This window comes from Heloderma suspectum, chromosome 2 (assembly GCF_057233095.1).
Source record: "Heloderma suspectum isolate Gila_16-S chromosome 2, 16-S_ref, whole genome shotgun sequence".
NCBI classification, from domain to species: Eukaryota; Metazoa; Chordata; class Lepidosauria; order Squamata; family Helodermatidae; genus Heloderma; species Heloderma suspectum.
In genome coordinates this window covers 74,176,467-74,191,675 of record NC_139459.1, presented here as the reverse complement: position 1 = coordinate 74,191,675, position 15,209 = coordinate 74,176,467, and the positions used below count along the sequence as shown (strand labels likewise).

Genomic DNA, 15,209 nt, shown 5'->3' with positions numbered 1-15,209 from the left:
CCTTTTTATTCCTCCATAGCAGTTTGCCATGAATTTCAGCAGCATGCCACCAGGGGGCAGCAGGGGATACATGCAGCCCATGGGCTGCCTGCCTTCATGTTTCCCCCACACCTGTTTTAACATAAGAATTCTCCTCAAGGCTGGTAAATCTTGCTTTCTTTCCAGTACACATTATAGCTCTGTTCTTATCCTGTTCATCTTTCATTCAAGGAAGCTGTATCTACGGTTTATGGTCATGGGGAGTATAACTACACATGTATCTACGGTTATGGTATTTACATATACTCTCACACAATTGCTCTGTAACATATTTCCACAGATTATTCAAAAGCTGTGTTTGGAAATACTCTATGTGGAAGTAATCTATACAGGTCCACATCAGTTACTGTATATTACATTCCCTACTCCACTGTACTTGGGTGTATGTAATGTAGACAGTTTTATGTCTGATTTAGACATTTGGTTTTAAGAAACATCCTGTGTTGTCAGGTTCCTTAATAGGGTTACCACATATCCATTATGTTGCTAATGTCCTATTTAAAGAAAATAACAGTTCTATAAAACAGGGGTGAGCAGACTTCAGGCTTGCAGGATCTATGTTGTTTTTTTACTAGGATCCTAAGATGCACCAATCAGGGCCTTGTGCACTTAGAATTAAAGGATTCTGAACCCCGGTGTTTGTTTTGAGCACCAGAACTGAACAGAGCTCAGTACTTCCACACACATCCACTCCTGATTACCCAAGGGGTATAATGCTTTCCTTACTGCTTCATTGCTTGTACTGCTTTCATTTCAGCAGTATAATTTACAGTGGAGTAGGGTGGTAGTTTTGTACCTGCCATTGTTAAACAATGGGAGTCAGAAATCCTTGCTGATCTTCTACAGATCACGCAAAGATCTACCAGTAGATTCAGATCTATTTCCTTCCCACCCCATTAAAAAACATAGTGAACATAACCATGTCTCTTACACTTTACACATAGACCATTACAGATTCCTCACAACTCTAGTGAGCCTCAAATTTCATATTATATAGATTGTACAAATTCACTTAAGTTACTGAATATATTTTGATTCTCAGCTTTGAAAAACATTTTGTATTTTAGATCTAACATGTATTCAAACAAAAGAATTGCCATCAAGCTAAGCATTATTTTTTGCTCAAAAAGAAACCAGATTTCTGAGGGAAATTTACAAGCAGGGCAAGAGGGTGATAGCCTTGTACACACACAAGTCATTGTACACAAGCCCTTGTATACAAGCTATGGTAGTCAGAAACATACAGGTTTCATCAGAGAAATGTCACTTCTAGTCATCATTTTTAAGAATATAAGAATATAGGAAGAGCCATGCTGGATCAGACCAAGAATCCATCTAGTCCAGCATTCTGTTCACACAGTGGCCAACCAGCTGTCGATAGGAAACCCACAAGCAGGATATGAGTGCAACAGCACCCTCCCGCCCATGTTCCCCAGCAACTGGTGTACATTTAGGCTTACTGCCTCTGATACTGAAGGTAGCACATAGCCATCAAGACTAGTAGCCAATAATAGCCTTCTCCTCCAGGAATTTGTCTAACTTCCTTTTAAAGCTATCCAAATTAGTGGCCATCACTGCATCTTGTGATAGCAAATTCCATAGTTTAACTATGTGCTATGTGAATAAGTACTTCCTTTTATCTGTCCTGAATCTCCCACCAATCAGCTTCATGGGTTGAGCCCAGGTTCTAATATTATGAAAGAGGAAAAACAATGTCTCCCTATCTACATTCTTCACATCGTGCATAATTTTGTACACCTCTATCACGTCTCCCCTTACTCATCTTTTTTCCAAGCTAAACAATCCCAGCTGTTGTAATCTTCCCTCATAGGGGAGTTGCTCCAGCCCCTTGATCATTTTAGTTGCCCTTTTCTGCACTTTTTCCAACTCAACAATACCTTTTTGGGGGTGGGGGTGGGGGTGGGAGTGACCAGAACTGTACGCAGTATTCCAAGCGTTGTCGCACCATATAAAAGGGAAGTATGATATTGGCAGTTCTATTCTCAATCCCTTTCCTAATTATGCCTAACATGGAGTTTGCCTTTTTTAAAGCTGAGTCAACATTTTCATCAAGCTGTCCACCACTACCCCAAGATTTCTTTCTTGGTTGGTCACTGCTAGCTCAGATCCCATCAGGTTACATTTGAAATTGGGATTTTTTTTGCCACAACATGCATCACTTTACACTTGCTTACATTGAACCCCATTTGCCATTTGAATGCCCATTCTCCCAGTTTGGAGAGATCCTTTTGGAACTCCTCACAATCCCTTTTTGCTTTAACCACCGTAAATAATTTGGAGTCATCGGTAAACTTGGCCATTTGACTGCTCACTCATAATTCCAGATCATTTATGAACATGTTTAAAGGCATTGGTTCCAATACAGATCCATGTGGGATCCCACTATTTACTTCTCTCCATTGGGAGAATTTACCATTTATTCCTACTTTCTGCTTCCTGTTCTTTAACCAGTTACTGATCCATAAGAGGACCTCTCCTCTTATTCCATGACTGCTAAGTTTGTTCAGTCCCTTTTGTAAGGGACATAAAAGCCTTTTGGAAGTCCAGGTAAATAGTGTCTACCAGATCACCCCTGTCTGCATGTTTAATGACACTCACAAAGAACTCTAAAAGGTTAGTGAGACAGGACTTACCTTTGCGGAAGCCATGTTGATTCTTTTGCATCAGGGCTTGTCCTTCTATATGCTTGCTAATTTTAGGTTTAATAATGCTTACAACCAATCTACCCGGAACAGACATTAAGCTAACTGACTTGTAATTTCCCGGATCCCCCCTGGATCCCTTTTTGAAAATTGGTGTTATATTGGCTATCGTCCAGTCCTCTGAAACAGAGGCTGATCTTAGGAACACATTGCATATTTTTGTTAGAAGATCAGCAATTTCATATTTGAATTCTTTAAGAACTCTAGAATGGATACCACCTGGGCCTGGTGATATATTTACTTTCAATTTGTCAATAAGGTTGAGAACTTCATCTTTTGTCACCACTCAGTTCCTCCCTTCCTGAAAATATCAGTTAAGGCACAGGTATCTGTCCTTTATCTTCTGCAGTGAAGACAGATGAGGATAATTAATTCAGCTTCTCTGCAGTCTCCTTATCCTCCTTTAGTACTCCTTTAACTCTATTGTTATCCAACAGTCCAACTGCCTCCCTAGCTGGTTTCCTGTTTCTGATAAATTTAAATAATTCTTTATTGTTGACCTTGATGATGTTAGCGATATGCTCCTCAAAATGCTTTTTTGCATCTCTTATTGTCTGCTTGCATCTTCACTGTGTAAGCTTGTGCTCCCCTTTGTTTTCCTCATTTGGGCAAGACTTCTATTTTCTGAAGGAAGCCCTCTTTTCTTTAATAGTTTCCTTGATGCTGTTAGTTAACCATGTCAGTGACGTCTTGGACTTGGTACTACCCTCCCTAACTTGGGGTATACATTTTAGCTGAGCTTCTACTATTGTGGTTTTGAGTAGTCTCCAATTATTCTGAAGAGATTTAATTCTCTTGACTCCCCCTTCCTTTTTGCCTTTTCCCTCATTTTGCAGAAGTTTCCTCTTTTGAAGTCAAATGTGACTGTGTTGGACTTCCTTGGCAATTTTCCACTTAAATATACATTAAATCTGATAGCACTGATAGCAATTCGTTCAGTGTTTAGTTTTCAGAAACAGATTTACCCACCAAGTAGTTAGCTAATCCTTTTAACAACAATAACAACAACATTAAACAGATAATTTTAAAAAATGTTCTGTCTGCAGTCTCAGAATCTAATACATATGATACAAAAGGAAAAGGTGATGGGGACGGAATATTCCTAGACCTTAGATATCACTGCTTCTATGGCTGCTCAAACTGCTGTATCAGCCCTCCCACAGAAGTATTCTATCTGGCATGCAAAGTCAGATAGCACCAGATGTTTGGGTCCCTATAGGGCATAGTTCCATGCTTTTTCTAGAGGCAAGGGTGTCTTTCATAGGGAACAACAATGTAAATATTCACTCCTTAGGCCTTGTTGTTGTTGCTGCTGCTGCTGCAGCTGCTGCTACTGATGTTGGTGTGCTTCTGGGCCATCTCATGGGGATGGTAGTGGGGATACTGTTTTTAGGTGGGTCCATACACTCCTAGAGGGCAGGAGCTGAATGTGGTGCTGGGGTACTATTGCCTTCCCCCTTGGCCTTTGGGATTCCACGTGGAATCTTGTCCTCGGGGCTGTCTAACATTTTCATGAAATGAATATGAAGTCATCATTTGGGTTGAGGAGTCACCAGATCCTAGGGAGGCACTGGAAACCCTAAGCCATTGCTTATTGGAAGGACTGGATGGGGAAGAACAAACTGAAACTTAATCCAGATAAGGAAGACAGGTTCTGTGGAGACGGACCTTCTGATTTGGAGCTGAGCATACAGCCTGCACTCAGTGGGAGTGTTCCATGATCTGGCATTACTGTTGGTGGGTCAGGTGAAGGTGGTGACTAGCACTGCTTTTTACTTGCTTTGGCTGGTGCACCAGATGTGCCCCCTACCTAGCTAAGTCAAATCTCACCATGGTCATTCATGTCCTAGTGATTTCCAGGCTAGACTTCTTTAATGTACTCTATATGGGATTGCTCTTAAACATCACCTATTGCAAAATGCTGCTCCCACATTCTTGGCTGGAACTGGCCAGTCACAACATAGGAGTCTGGTTTTGTTCGATCTCCAATGGCTGCCTGTTTGTTTCCAGGCTCAATTTAGGATGCTGATTTTGACATTTAAACTCTAAATTAGTTGGCATCCAGCTGTATTAAGGATTCTGTGGCATTCCTGCCCACGGTCCCACTTTTCTCTCTCTCAGAAAATGGCTGCTTTCACTTTGGGACAGCTGTACCCACTGTCCTACAAGCTTCAGCATTTTACCCTCTCTGGGTTCCAGAGAAACTCGGTATGCTCAGTTGGCTCTCTCAACCAAGTACAAGGGAAGTAACGAGGAAATAGATATAACAAAGGTAGAGCAAAATCAAGCAACAGGTGGGAATTTTGATTTTTAAAAAACAAATAAAGGTTTATTTAAAACATGAAAAGTTATAAGTTATTATTATAAATCAATGCTTGTTCCTAACTTCCCTATCTACTCTACCCCTCCTAAAATCCCACACACAAACCGCACTACCTAGATGTTACATCCACAATCCCTAAATCCCTATCTGACAAACTGTCAGTTTACCCTTTATATAACCTCAGAATCCTCACACATACTCAGGCCCCTCCCACCTTTCACTCACTCTCTGGCATACTATTAACCCTATCTTACCTGGGTTTAATTTAACAATATAGAAACATACATAACAAAACAGGCAGTTGTTACAGACTCATATGTGCTCCCAGGTACCCCCTGTTTAACCTCTGAGGCCTTGCTCTGGGTGCTGCTGCCAAATGAAGTTTGGTGAACGCCCACTAGAAATAAGGCCTTCTCCATAGAGGAATGACCTACCCAGGAAGGTCTGCCAAGCCCCAAGATTGTATCCTTTCAGGCTCTTTCAGAAAGGCTCTGGCTGTACTGTTCCTGCTATGTTTAGATATAGATAGAATCATTTCTGTTATTTTTGACTGCTGGGTTATTATGTATTATTATGCATCACCACTGCTCTTTCCTTCTGGGAAAGGATTTTTGTTATGTTTTATTTTCCTGTTGCTTTCTTGTAATTTGCACTTACTCATTGTTTCCATTATATTTGTCATGTTTTTACTTTCAATTTTAACTCAAGACACTTTGAGTTAAAATTATCCTTATTTGAGAAAAAGAGGGAAATAAGTTATAACAATGGAGTACCATACAGACCTATATAGATATAGATATAATACTTGCTTTTTTCTTTTCAATTTATTTTCTATTATTGCATTTGACTTTTTCACTGCTCCTGCACAGAGTAATTAGTGTATAGTAATAAAAGACACAAGAATTCAGAGATGTTAAGTGGGATACCGCTAAGACAGTTTTATACATGCAAGACCACTTAATCTAGAAGACAACAAATCCAGGAATGATAGGTCTAATTTTATAATGGATTGGTTACACATAAGGAGGTATGAGAATTTCATTTCAGTTTGCAAATCAGATGAAAATTCCCTGTCCGCAACCCTGAAGGCAAATGGGAGCACAAGTTCTCCAAAAATGACTGCAAATTCTGTTCGCAAAATGTGCACTTTTAAAAATGCACAACTTTAAAAATGCACCCTTTTCTCATTCAAACAAACTGAAAAACAAGTCACAAATGAGAATGGAAGTCAGCCAAACCAAGGTTTGAAGTAAAGTTCTGAGAATTTCAATTTCAGTGAACTCAGGCATGCCTGGTTCTCCCATCCCTAGTTACCCGTGCCTCCAAGCAAAACCAAAGGAAGAGATACAAGTGTGGTGGCTGCAATATATGATATGAGTGACAGCTGAGATATTGGATGTGGAAAATGACAAGCAATTAGTTTGTCTGTATTTTTTGGAAAAATAGGAAGTAAATACCGGCAGATACCTTCTGGGAGTCTTGCAATACAAGCCTATACATTTCTACTCAGAAGTAAGCCCAACTGAATTCAACGGGACTTACTCCCAGTCCTGGGTAGGCGAGAATAGGATTGCAGCCTTAGTGAGCAGTCTCATGTATTTCATCCCATATGTCATACATCTGATCAAAAGTTTCATAAACAGATTTATACTGATAATATAAGATGGATTTTAAAACCCATTCCATTGTTCTGAAAATGATCTAAACAAACTGACAAGAAATGTGGAAATTAAAACTGGGGACACTCACCATGATTCCAGTAAGCAAGCAGACTCCTTTCCCACAGTATGTATTAGGTACCATATCACCATATCCAATGGAGAGAAAAGTTATTGAAATCAACCACATTGCTCCAAGGAAGTTGCTAGTAACATCTTGTTGATCATGATACCTGAAAAAGAAAATTATAATTTCTTTACCACAAATTCTTCTGTGGCGATTTTTGGCTTTGAAAAGAATCTTAGCAACTTGTTCCTTATCAAGGATATTTGTGTTACTTGAAACAAATACTTGGATGCATACTGTGCTTTGGCCCTATGGCCCTGGTCCACAATACATTAGATTGCATTGTACACTCTTCCCTGTGTATAGATCTGCGTATACCTATTTGCTAAACGTACTAATAGTTGCTCTCCATTTTAACAGTGCTGATCTCCTGGTGGAGGAGAAGGAAAAGTGGACTTTGATGGACATGCAAATAAAGAATTTAAGAATTTGAATGACAATCCCCTCTTCCTCATTTAATCAATTAATTTCAGCTACAATTGCAATTCCATTGTTGTTGTTGTTGTTTCACTACTGTTGCTAGCTCCCTTTTTAAAAACCTTATTTTTTATAATTAATTTTTATTGTAAAATTTCAACAAAATGAAACAAAAAAAGAAAAAGAAAAAAATGTAGGTACATGTATATGAAACATACAGCTTTCTAAGAATTATAAATACACTTCAACAAAAGCAGAACAAATATCCATATCAGTGTCTATTCACAAGTGACATCTATATACCACCTGTTCAAATGTTGAAAATGTTGTTAGGTCCTCATTCCATTGCATTATAGAAGGTGAGCATTTATCCTTCCAGTTCTGTAATATCAAAGCTGTCAAAAGGGCAGGGAGAATCCATTTGTGCTTACTGTGTGTTAACTTCTAGGAAGCAGGTAGTTAATTTAAGATAACATGTATATCATTAAATATTAAAGAGTGTTCCAATACAAGTCTTATCAGTATAACAACTTCCTTCCCCAAAGAGGCAACTGTTGGGTATCTCCAAAACATATGTGTAAAGAAGCATTCGCTGTATTACACCTCCAGCAATTAGCCAGCTTAGACAAACCTTTATTAGAGAGACATTGTGGCACCCAATAGGCACAGAACAAGAATTTTTGCTGAATAAGGCATAACCTGAGATCCATAGACACTTCAAACACTAAAGCAGCAATCCATTTATTAGACAAAATGGAACAATCCAGTTTCTATTCCATGCTTCCTTAAGACCCTGTATATCATATTTATTCACCAATAATAAGTATTTATTCGGGCTGTGCACCGCTTCAGTCCGAAGCCCCAATAAAAAGGCAAAGCGGGCTGATTCAGAGGAGTCTTAGTGTGATACAAGACAGATCAGAACAGTACTGAGGCGCCCTGAAGTGAAGCAGCTCCTATATGAGGCACCTCAGTCTGCCTCGATGATTTGGAGCTCTTACAATGTGTTCTGAGCAGCCCAGACAGCCTGGCACCAAATGTATCAACTTGCAAGAGGGAGGGAGAGATAGGAGGGAGTGAGCTTTGGTGAATGTCAACTCTAGTTGCCAAATTAGGGCTGAATGTAACCCAACAGTCTTCAATCAGTGACAGTGGTGGAGGAGGGGAGGGAATACTGGAGTGGACAGGTCAGCCAGCTTGCTTGCATTTCATTGTGTGAGAGGGCGTGTGCTAGTTAGGTGTTGGTTTTGTTGTTGGAGACTAGAGAGAGATCCTGTGTGAGCAGCTTTGTGTGTCTTCCTTTATTCCCAATCCAGATTCTCTTTCTTTCTTTCTTTCTTTCTTTCTGTAGATTCTTTATTTAAAAACCCAAACATTTAGTACTTTTTTTGAGTTTCCTCCCTGTTCTTTGTTTCACCCAACTCCACCCTTCTGTAATAGGTTTTTACCTTTCGTTCTTCTTCTTTGTTCATTTTAAAAACCAGAAAATGTCACTTTAGTTGCTTAGCTTCCCCCCCCACACACACACTTTTTCAATCTGTACAGCTGCATTTGCTCATTGCGAGAGAGATCATTCTGGTGGTGTTAGAGGGCTCTGTCTGAAGTTATTTGGCTAGAGGGGTGTGTGTGTCTCAACTGAACTATTCTGTTTCTTTAAAAACCAATATTTAGTACTTATTTTGAGTTTCCTCTCTGGATCTCTCCCCCCACCCCACACTTCTGTAATAGGTTTTACCTTTCATTTTTGTTTATTCATTTTAAACACCATAAAACTTCACTTTAGATGCTAAGCTTCCCCACCCCCCAACACCTTTTGTACTCTCTCTCAGCCCTGCTTTGATTCTGCCTAGAATTTTTTTTATAAATATATATATAGAGAGAAATATAGTACTTTCTTGTCCTTGTTCTTGCCTCTCTTCCTCCCCTTCTCAAGTCCTGTATTTCCTCCCTTCCCATTTTTGATCTCTTTTCCCTAAAAAAATAAATAATAAAATAGGAAGCCTTTTCTCTTCTGTTAGGATTATAGTTAGCCCCCACCCAATCCGTTTTCTTGTAGTTTCGTGTTTGCCCTTATTTTGCTCCTGTGTGTGTATGCGCTGTGTGGACAAGCAAACAGAGTGTTAAAGCACTACACAGTCCACATTTCCAGGAACGGTGGGCAAAGCACTACACACATCAACAGCTATTATTTAAATTATACAACACTATGCTGTGTGGCAAAGCAAGCAAGCCCAATATGAAACATATTCGAGGTGTTGTTGGCAGGGGCAGAGGTGGGTGAGGTGCCACTGGGAGTAGTAGCAGTGGTAGGCAAGCTGGCACTCCCTCAGTCCAGATAGTGTGTCCCAGCAGGCAGGCAGTAGGGGCAAGCAGAAGGCTGGTAGTGCCAGAACTCCTGCAAACTCTCCATCTCTCAACCCCAAGAGGCTTAGGCAGGCCACCAAGGAGGGGATGGGGTGGGGAAAGTATAGGTCCACAAGGTGGAGGTTTCCATAGTTCGACTTGGTGTGCCATCCTGGCAGGGTTGCTTGCTGTGTCTTGTTGCTACTGGGCCAACTGTCTGAAATTTGGCAGGCGGGATCCCCTCCAGGGGGGCCTGAGCATTCTCCAAATGTCATGCACTTCTGTGCAATCAGTGAAACGTTTTAGCTCTTGAAAAGTTGTAGCTCTTTGCTCTGAAAATTTTTCTTGAAAAAATCTAATTTTACCTGCACCTAGCACAAAAACTGTTGCCAATTACTGTCTGAAATTTGGCAGGTGGGATCCCCTCCAAGGGGCTGAGAGTTCCCCAAATGCCATGCACTTCTGTGCAACCAGTGAAAAGTTATAGCCATTTGCTTTGAGAGGTTTTGTTGAAAAAATCAAATTTCACCTGCACCTAGCACAAAAACGTCTGGGCCAAACTATCTGAAATGTACCAGGTCGACACCCCTCCAAGGGGGCTGAGAGTTTCCCAAATTGCATGGATGTATCATGAAAACTGAAAAAATTATGGCCCTTTGTGTTTTTCTATGCAAGTCAATGGGAAAACATCAAAAATGAGTGATTCAGATATCCGAATCTCACTTCGGATTTGGATCCGAGTCAAAGCAGATGGAGTCCAAATCAGTCCAAAGTGAAGTGGGGCCACTTGGTCTGAATTGGCATCCAAAGCAACGGGGGGCATCTGAGCACAGCCCTAATATTTATAAACATGGAGTGTGCGTCGATATAACTGATCAGCCTCACTAAATGCTTCCAGTAGTGAGAGAGACTCTGAAGCTGTAAAGGTGGCAGGGCCAAAACTTGATTCTAACAAACATTGTAATTGCAAGTATTCCATTCAGCCATAGCAGGCAAATCGTATTTGGCACTCAAAGCCGAGAATGACAAAAAAAACTCATGATCAGCATCCACTAGTTGACCTAAGGTAAAAATCAACGTTATCTATCCAGGTTCAGGAAAAAAAACATTTCTTACCAAATTTTAAATCTGGGTTTCCCCTTAGAGTCAATTTAGCATGAAAAAAATGGATCAAAATGTAATTGACGTGACATTATACGCCAAACATCTCTAAAAGCCATAACTGTGGGAGGAACCTTATCTGTTTTAATGTGCCAAGAACCTAATGCGATCCATTTAGAGAGAGGATCCAGACTTTTAAAAAACCTTGTTGAATACAAAATTAAGATAGGTTAGGAAAGTTATCAAATAATATCTGAATAAAGCTATTATTGGTAGTAACATATCCAACCCAAGGTAATAGTTTTAAAACAACAACTAAGTTAACAAGGAGACTCTATGCCATATTTTCACAGCAGATTGATCGAAAGCAGTTTTGCAGGTTTTGTTTAAGACAGAAAGTATCTGAATTACCGTTGTCCTTCAGATGACACTTCTATTGAAGGTGTGTATATGTCCCTACTTCAAACTATTTTATGGTCTTGATAAAATATTTTCTAAGTTTTCAGCCAAAAGGAAGGCAATGCCAGAGATTATTTACTATGAATTATTTTATATGGATGTCATTTAATGTAGTGTAATTTACTATATTAGTAATCCCACTTTCCTTTAGTAAAGCCATTAGGTTTATAATAATTCTGAAGCCACATACTTGCAAGTGGTATCATGTCATTAAAAAATGCTGTAACCGATACAGTTTTATAACCACTGATTCATCAGTGTACAGTCTGGCTTGCACCAATATAGTTGCAACATGTGCACAGAAAATGCAGCAGGTTTGTCTTCCTGTGAGATAGGCTGTACAAACTGCTGACTGACAGTTATAACAAACATTTACTACCAAATGTAAGATACAAAAGACTGAGCCAAAATAAAAATGGCTCCACGGTAGCTAATGTGCATAAATAAGTTGCCTTCAGTCCAATACTGTATTTGACAAATACTGTACCTTGCATAATTTCAGTGCATCACAACTGGCTATAATCACTTGGCCATCATAGAATCATCAACACAGGCAGCTAGATGGGCACATCTTGGGTTGACTCTTGTCTTGATGCCATGCCACAGGTTGTGGGATTTGTGATGACACAGCGGTCACATTACGAACACAAGAATATAAGAACATAAGAAGAGCTGTGGTGGCCAAGGTCCATCTGGTCCAGAATTCTGTTCATAGAGTGGCCAAAGCCAACAAAAAGGGAACCCCACAGGAAATGCCAGAAAAGCCAAAGGCAAAGGATATTTAATTCAATGAAAACAATCCCGATGTGTTTCAGATCCACAAGGACATAGCATAGGAGACTGGGGTTTGGAGGAGCAAATAACACCCATTACATGATAGCCCCGAAGGACCTGTGGGTCTGAAACGCGCTGGAATTGTTTTCATTGAATTAAAAATCCTTTTTGTCTACCCATTTGCCTTTGGCTTTTCTAGAATTCCATCTAGAAAGCTGGCTGAGTTTCTGGGAGAAATGGAGATAACAAAAGAGAAGGGGTGTGTGGATCTGGAGAGCTGATGGATTTGTTAGGGAGAAGTTAGTAAAGAGGGCATAGTACCTGTCCTTGTTTGCCTGTGAAGCTTGGGTACATCTTTGGCAACAGAGAAAGAGAGCAGGAGAAGGAGTTTCCACAAGATTTCTCATTTATGAGACATGAGCATTCTTTTGGGGTCAAAAGGGTACTAGCTACTGTGGCAAGAAGCTCCAGCTTTTATGCCCCAAACCTCGGTTTCATCATTCAAATGAAGACAATAATCTTGGATTTGATGGGTCATTAGAACTCCCCCACCTGTTCCTCCAGCAGTAGTATCCTGTGACCAGAATTCCACTCATGGGCGGTCTCAATCCAACCAATCCAACCACTCCATGACAACAGGAGGAAAAGCAAATGGAGGATTACCTGGATTTTTCATGGAATTGGCTTTGGTCTGTGCAGGGCTCCATGAGTGAGTGCACTGTATCATTCTAAGTCGCTTCAAAGTAACATACTTCTGGGGGTGGGGGGGTGGGGGGTTTGGAGTGAATGTCATCAGACTGGCAGGGGCTGATCAACCAATGTGATAGGCCTCCCCCACCCTCCAATGCGAGAGGCTCCACCTCTTCCTTACAGCTAAGCAAACATTAGAGAAACACAGCTGCTACCTTCTTCCCTTGAAGCTCCCAGTGCTTCAAATGATGAAAGCTGTGAATTAATTACTTCCAAAAAGCAAGGAAGCAAACATCAAAAACATGCAGCTTCGACATAGCTTTAATGCTCCTAAATGCATTATTTTGATTCATGGGAATCTCAGTAACTTTGGGAGTGTGCATTTCTGGACCAAACCTCATTGAGCACAATGGGAGTTACTTCTGAGTTGACACACATGTTTATGCTGGGAAAGACTGGGACAGGAAACAAAGGGACAGGAAATACCCCTTGACCAGGGTCACAGTGCAAGGCACACCCCCGGGCAGGGCTAGCATACCCAAAGTAAATGTGGGAGTTGGGGCACACAACAATGATAGCATGGAGAACCCGACCTAAGGTAAAGAACTGGACTTTGAGCAGTCTCAGGAAATCCATTTTTTTTCCATGAAAAGCTCCAGGGTGGCTGTGGGATGGTAGCCCACATGCACCCCAAATAACCTGCAAATGCAGCCAGCTCTCAGCAAGTCGCCTGAGGAGACACCCCCACAAGTTTGCACAATGTAATTGTAGGCATCTTCTTTAGAGATGCTTAAGAATTACTACAACTGATAAGAATGTGGTAATTATGAGGAAATCTTTTTTTAATGAATTTAAAAATAGTAATTCACTTATTACTGAGGATAAAAGCAAGAATATTTATCTATCAACTATACATTTTAATAGAGTTTGAACTTTGAACTCAATAGGAAACAAACCTGTCCTGGGAACTCAAAGGAAACTCAAGCAGAAACCTCCACAGGAGATTCCTCAGGCATACATGTAAAACATATTCCCAAGGAGCTGTTCGTGCTAAACATGAATTTGAGCAGGCTTTGATCTATTAACTAGTAACTGAAATGCAAAATGATTCTGCTCCTTCTCACTCTGAAGTTAGAATTTTACCATTGACCTCAGCAGGGATGGACTCACTCATAAAAGTCCGAGTGATTTATATTTTTCAAGGCATTTATATTTTTCAAGGCAATCGTCCAGATTCTGTTGCTGTCCTTGGTCCATAGAAGAAACTGTAACTGAAGTGCTCCTTTCCCTAATATGGCTCAAATGCATACTATGACACTCAACGTTATTTTCTGTGCTCACAATAATGTCTGAAGTGAGTGATGCATCCCACTGTAATGGTTACAATAGCTGCCACCTGTTATCTGAACACAATTGCTACTCATCAGTTTTTCCTTGACAGCTGTTTCATAGTCATCATAATCCCAACAAGTAAAAAAAGAATCAAACTTTACATCTCAGCTTACTTCTTGCAGAGTTGCTAGCCTCAGTTTAGCCTGCTCAGTACTGATCATCTCAAGAATAAAGTTCACAATCTAGCACTCTGTTTTCCTAAATAATGCAACTAAAATTACTAGGAGGATTAATAGAAAGACTGGGGGAAAACATTGCAGAGTAATTTTTTTTAAACCTTCTTGCAAAACTACTGATCTGAGCAAAGCATAGCCCTATTAAACATTATACAGTTAGACTAATAATAGCAGAAACTGTTCATCCCACTAAATCTGAAACTTGTCAATTTGACACTGAGTGGAGTAACTAGCTATTAGATGTCCCCCCAAATAATAAATCTTCTGTCTTTTCATCACTACTTTAAATAATAGGTAGTGGAGGATGGCTTCTTCTTTCTCGCCCCCCTCCACCTCAATACACTGAACATTTTCTACATGCTTTGTCTTTACAAAGAGAAACCCAAGCCCATTGTTAAAGCACAATTATTGCCTGATCTAAATCCCACTGAACACAATGGATAGAAGTGCTCTTGGAGACACTATGAAAAGGCTTTGAGTCTGACTTCTAGACTTTAGAAGTAACTGATGCCCAATATTTTGGTCTGGTAATACACTCACTGGCAGGTGGAGAGAAGTTGCATGACCTTCGCCTTCTCTACATAATGTCACATGTGAAGCAGGTAGTCTACGTGATGACTGATCTGGATGATTCCCCCTCCACCCCCCCCCAAAAAAAAAATCTGGGAGGGGAGACAGATTGTGTTATCTAATGGTTGGGTATCCATGCAGAGTGTCTGTATCCGTGTGGCATTAAATGCACGGTGGAAGGAAGGGGGTTCACCTGTTCCTTCACCATGGGAAGATTCTCGCCAGTCCAATAAGTGTATGAAGTGAGCCACAGTCATACAGGCATGAATGAAAAACAAAACATGCAAAACAACACAAACTTTACAAAGGTGCTGAAGAAGATGTCCAAGATATAGACATATACACAATACACAGCATTGTGAAGCTAAATAGAAGAGGTACAGGCGCACTATGCAGGATGTTATTTGCAGAGCAGTT

General features: G+C 40.3%; 1 protein-coding gene across 1 annotated transcript in view; it reads right to left on the bottom strand.

The window, feature by feature from the left end:
- KCNN2 (potassium calcium-activated channel subfamily N member 2) overlaps positions 1–15,209 on the bottom strand; it is a 111,154-nt gene that overhangs the window by 26,618 nt on the left and 69,327 nt on the right. Inside the window, exon 5 of the mRNA XM_084832092.1 lies at positions 6,835–6,976. Within this exon, the coding sequence (XP_084688218.1) occupies positions 6,835–6,976 (142 nt within the window). The remainder of the gene's footprint in view (positions 1–6,834; positions 6,977–15,209) is intronic.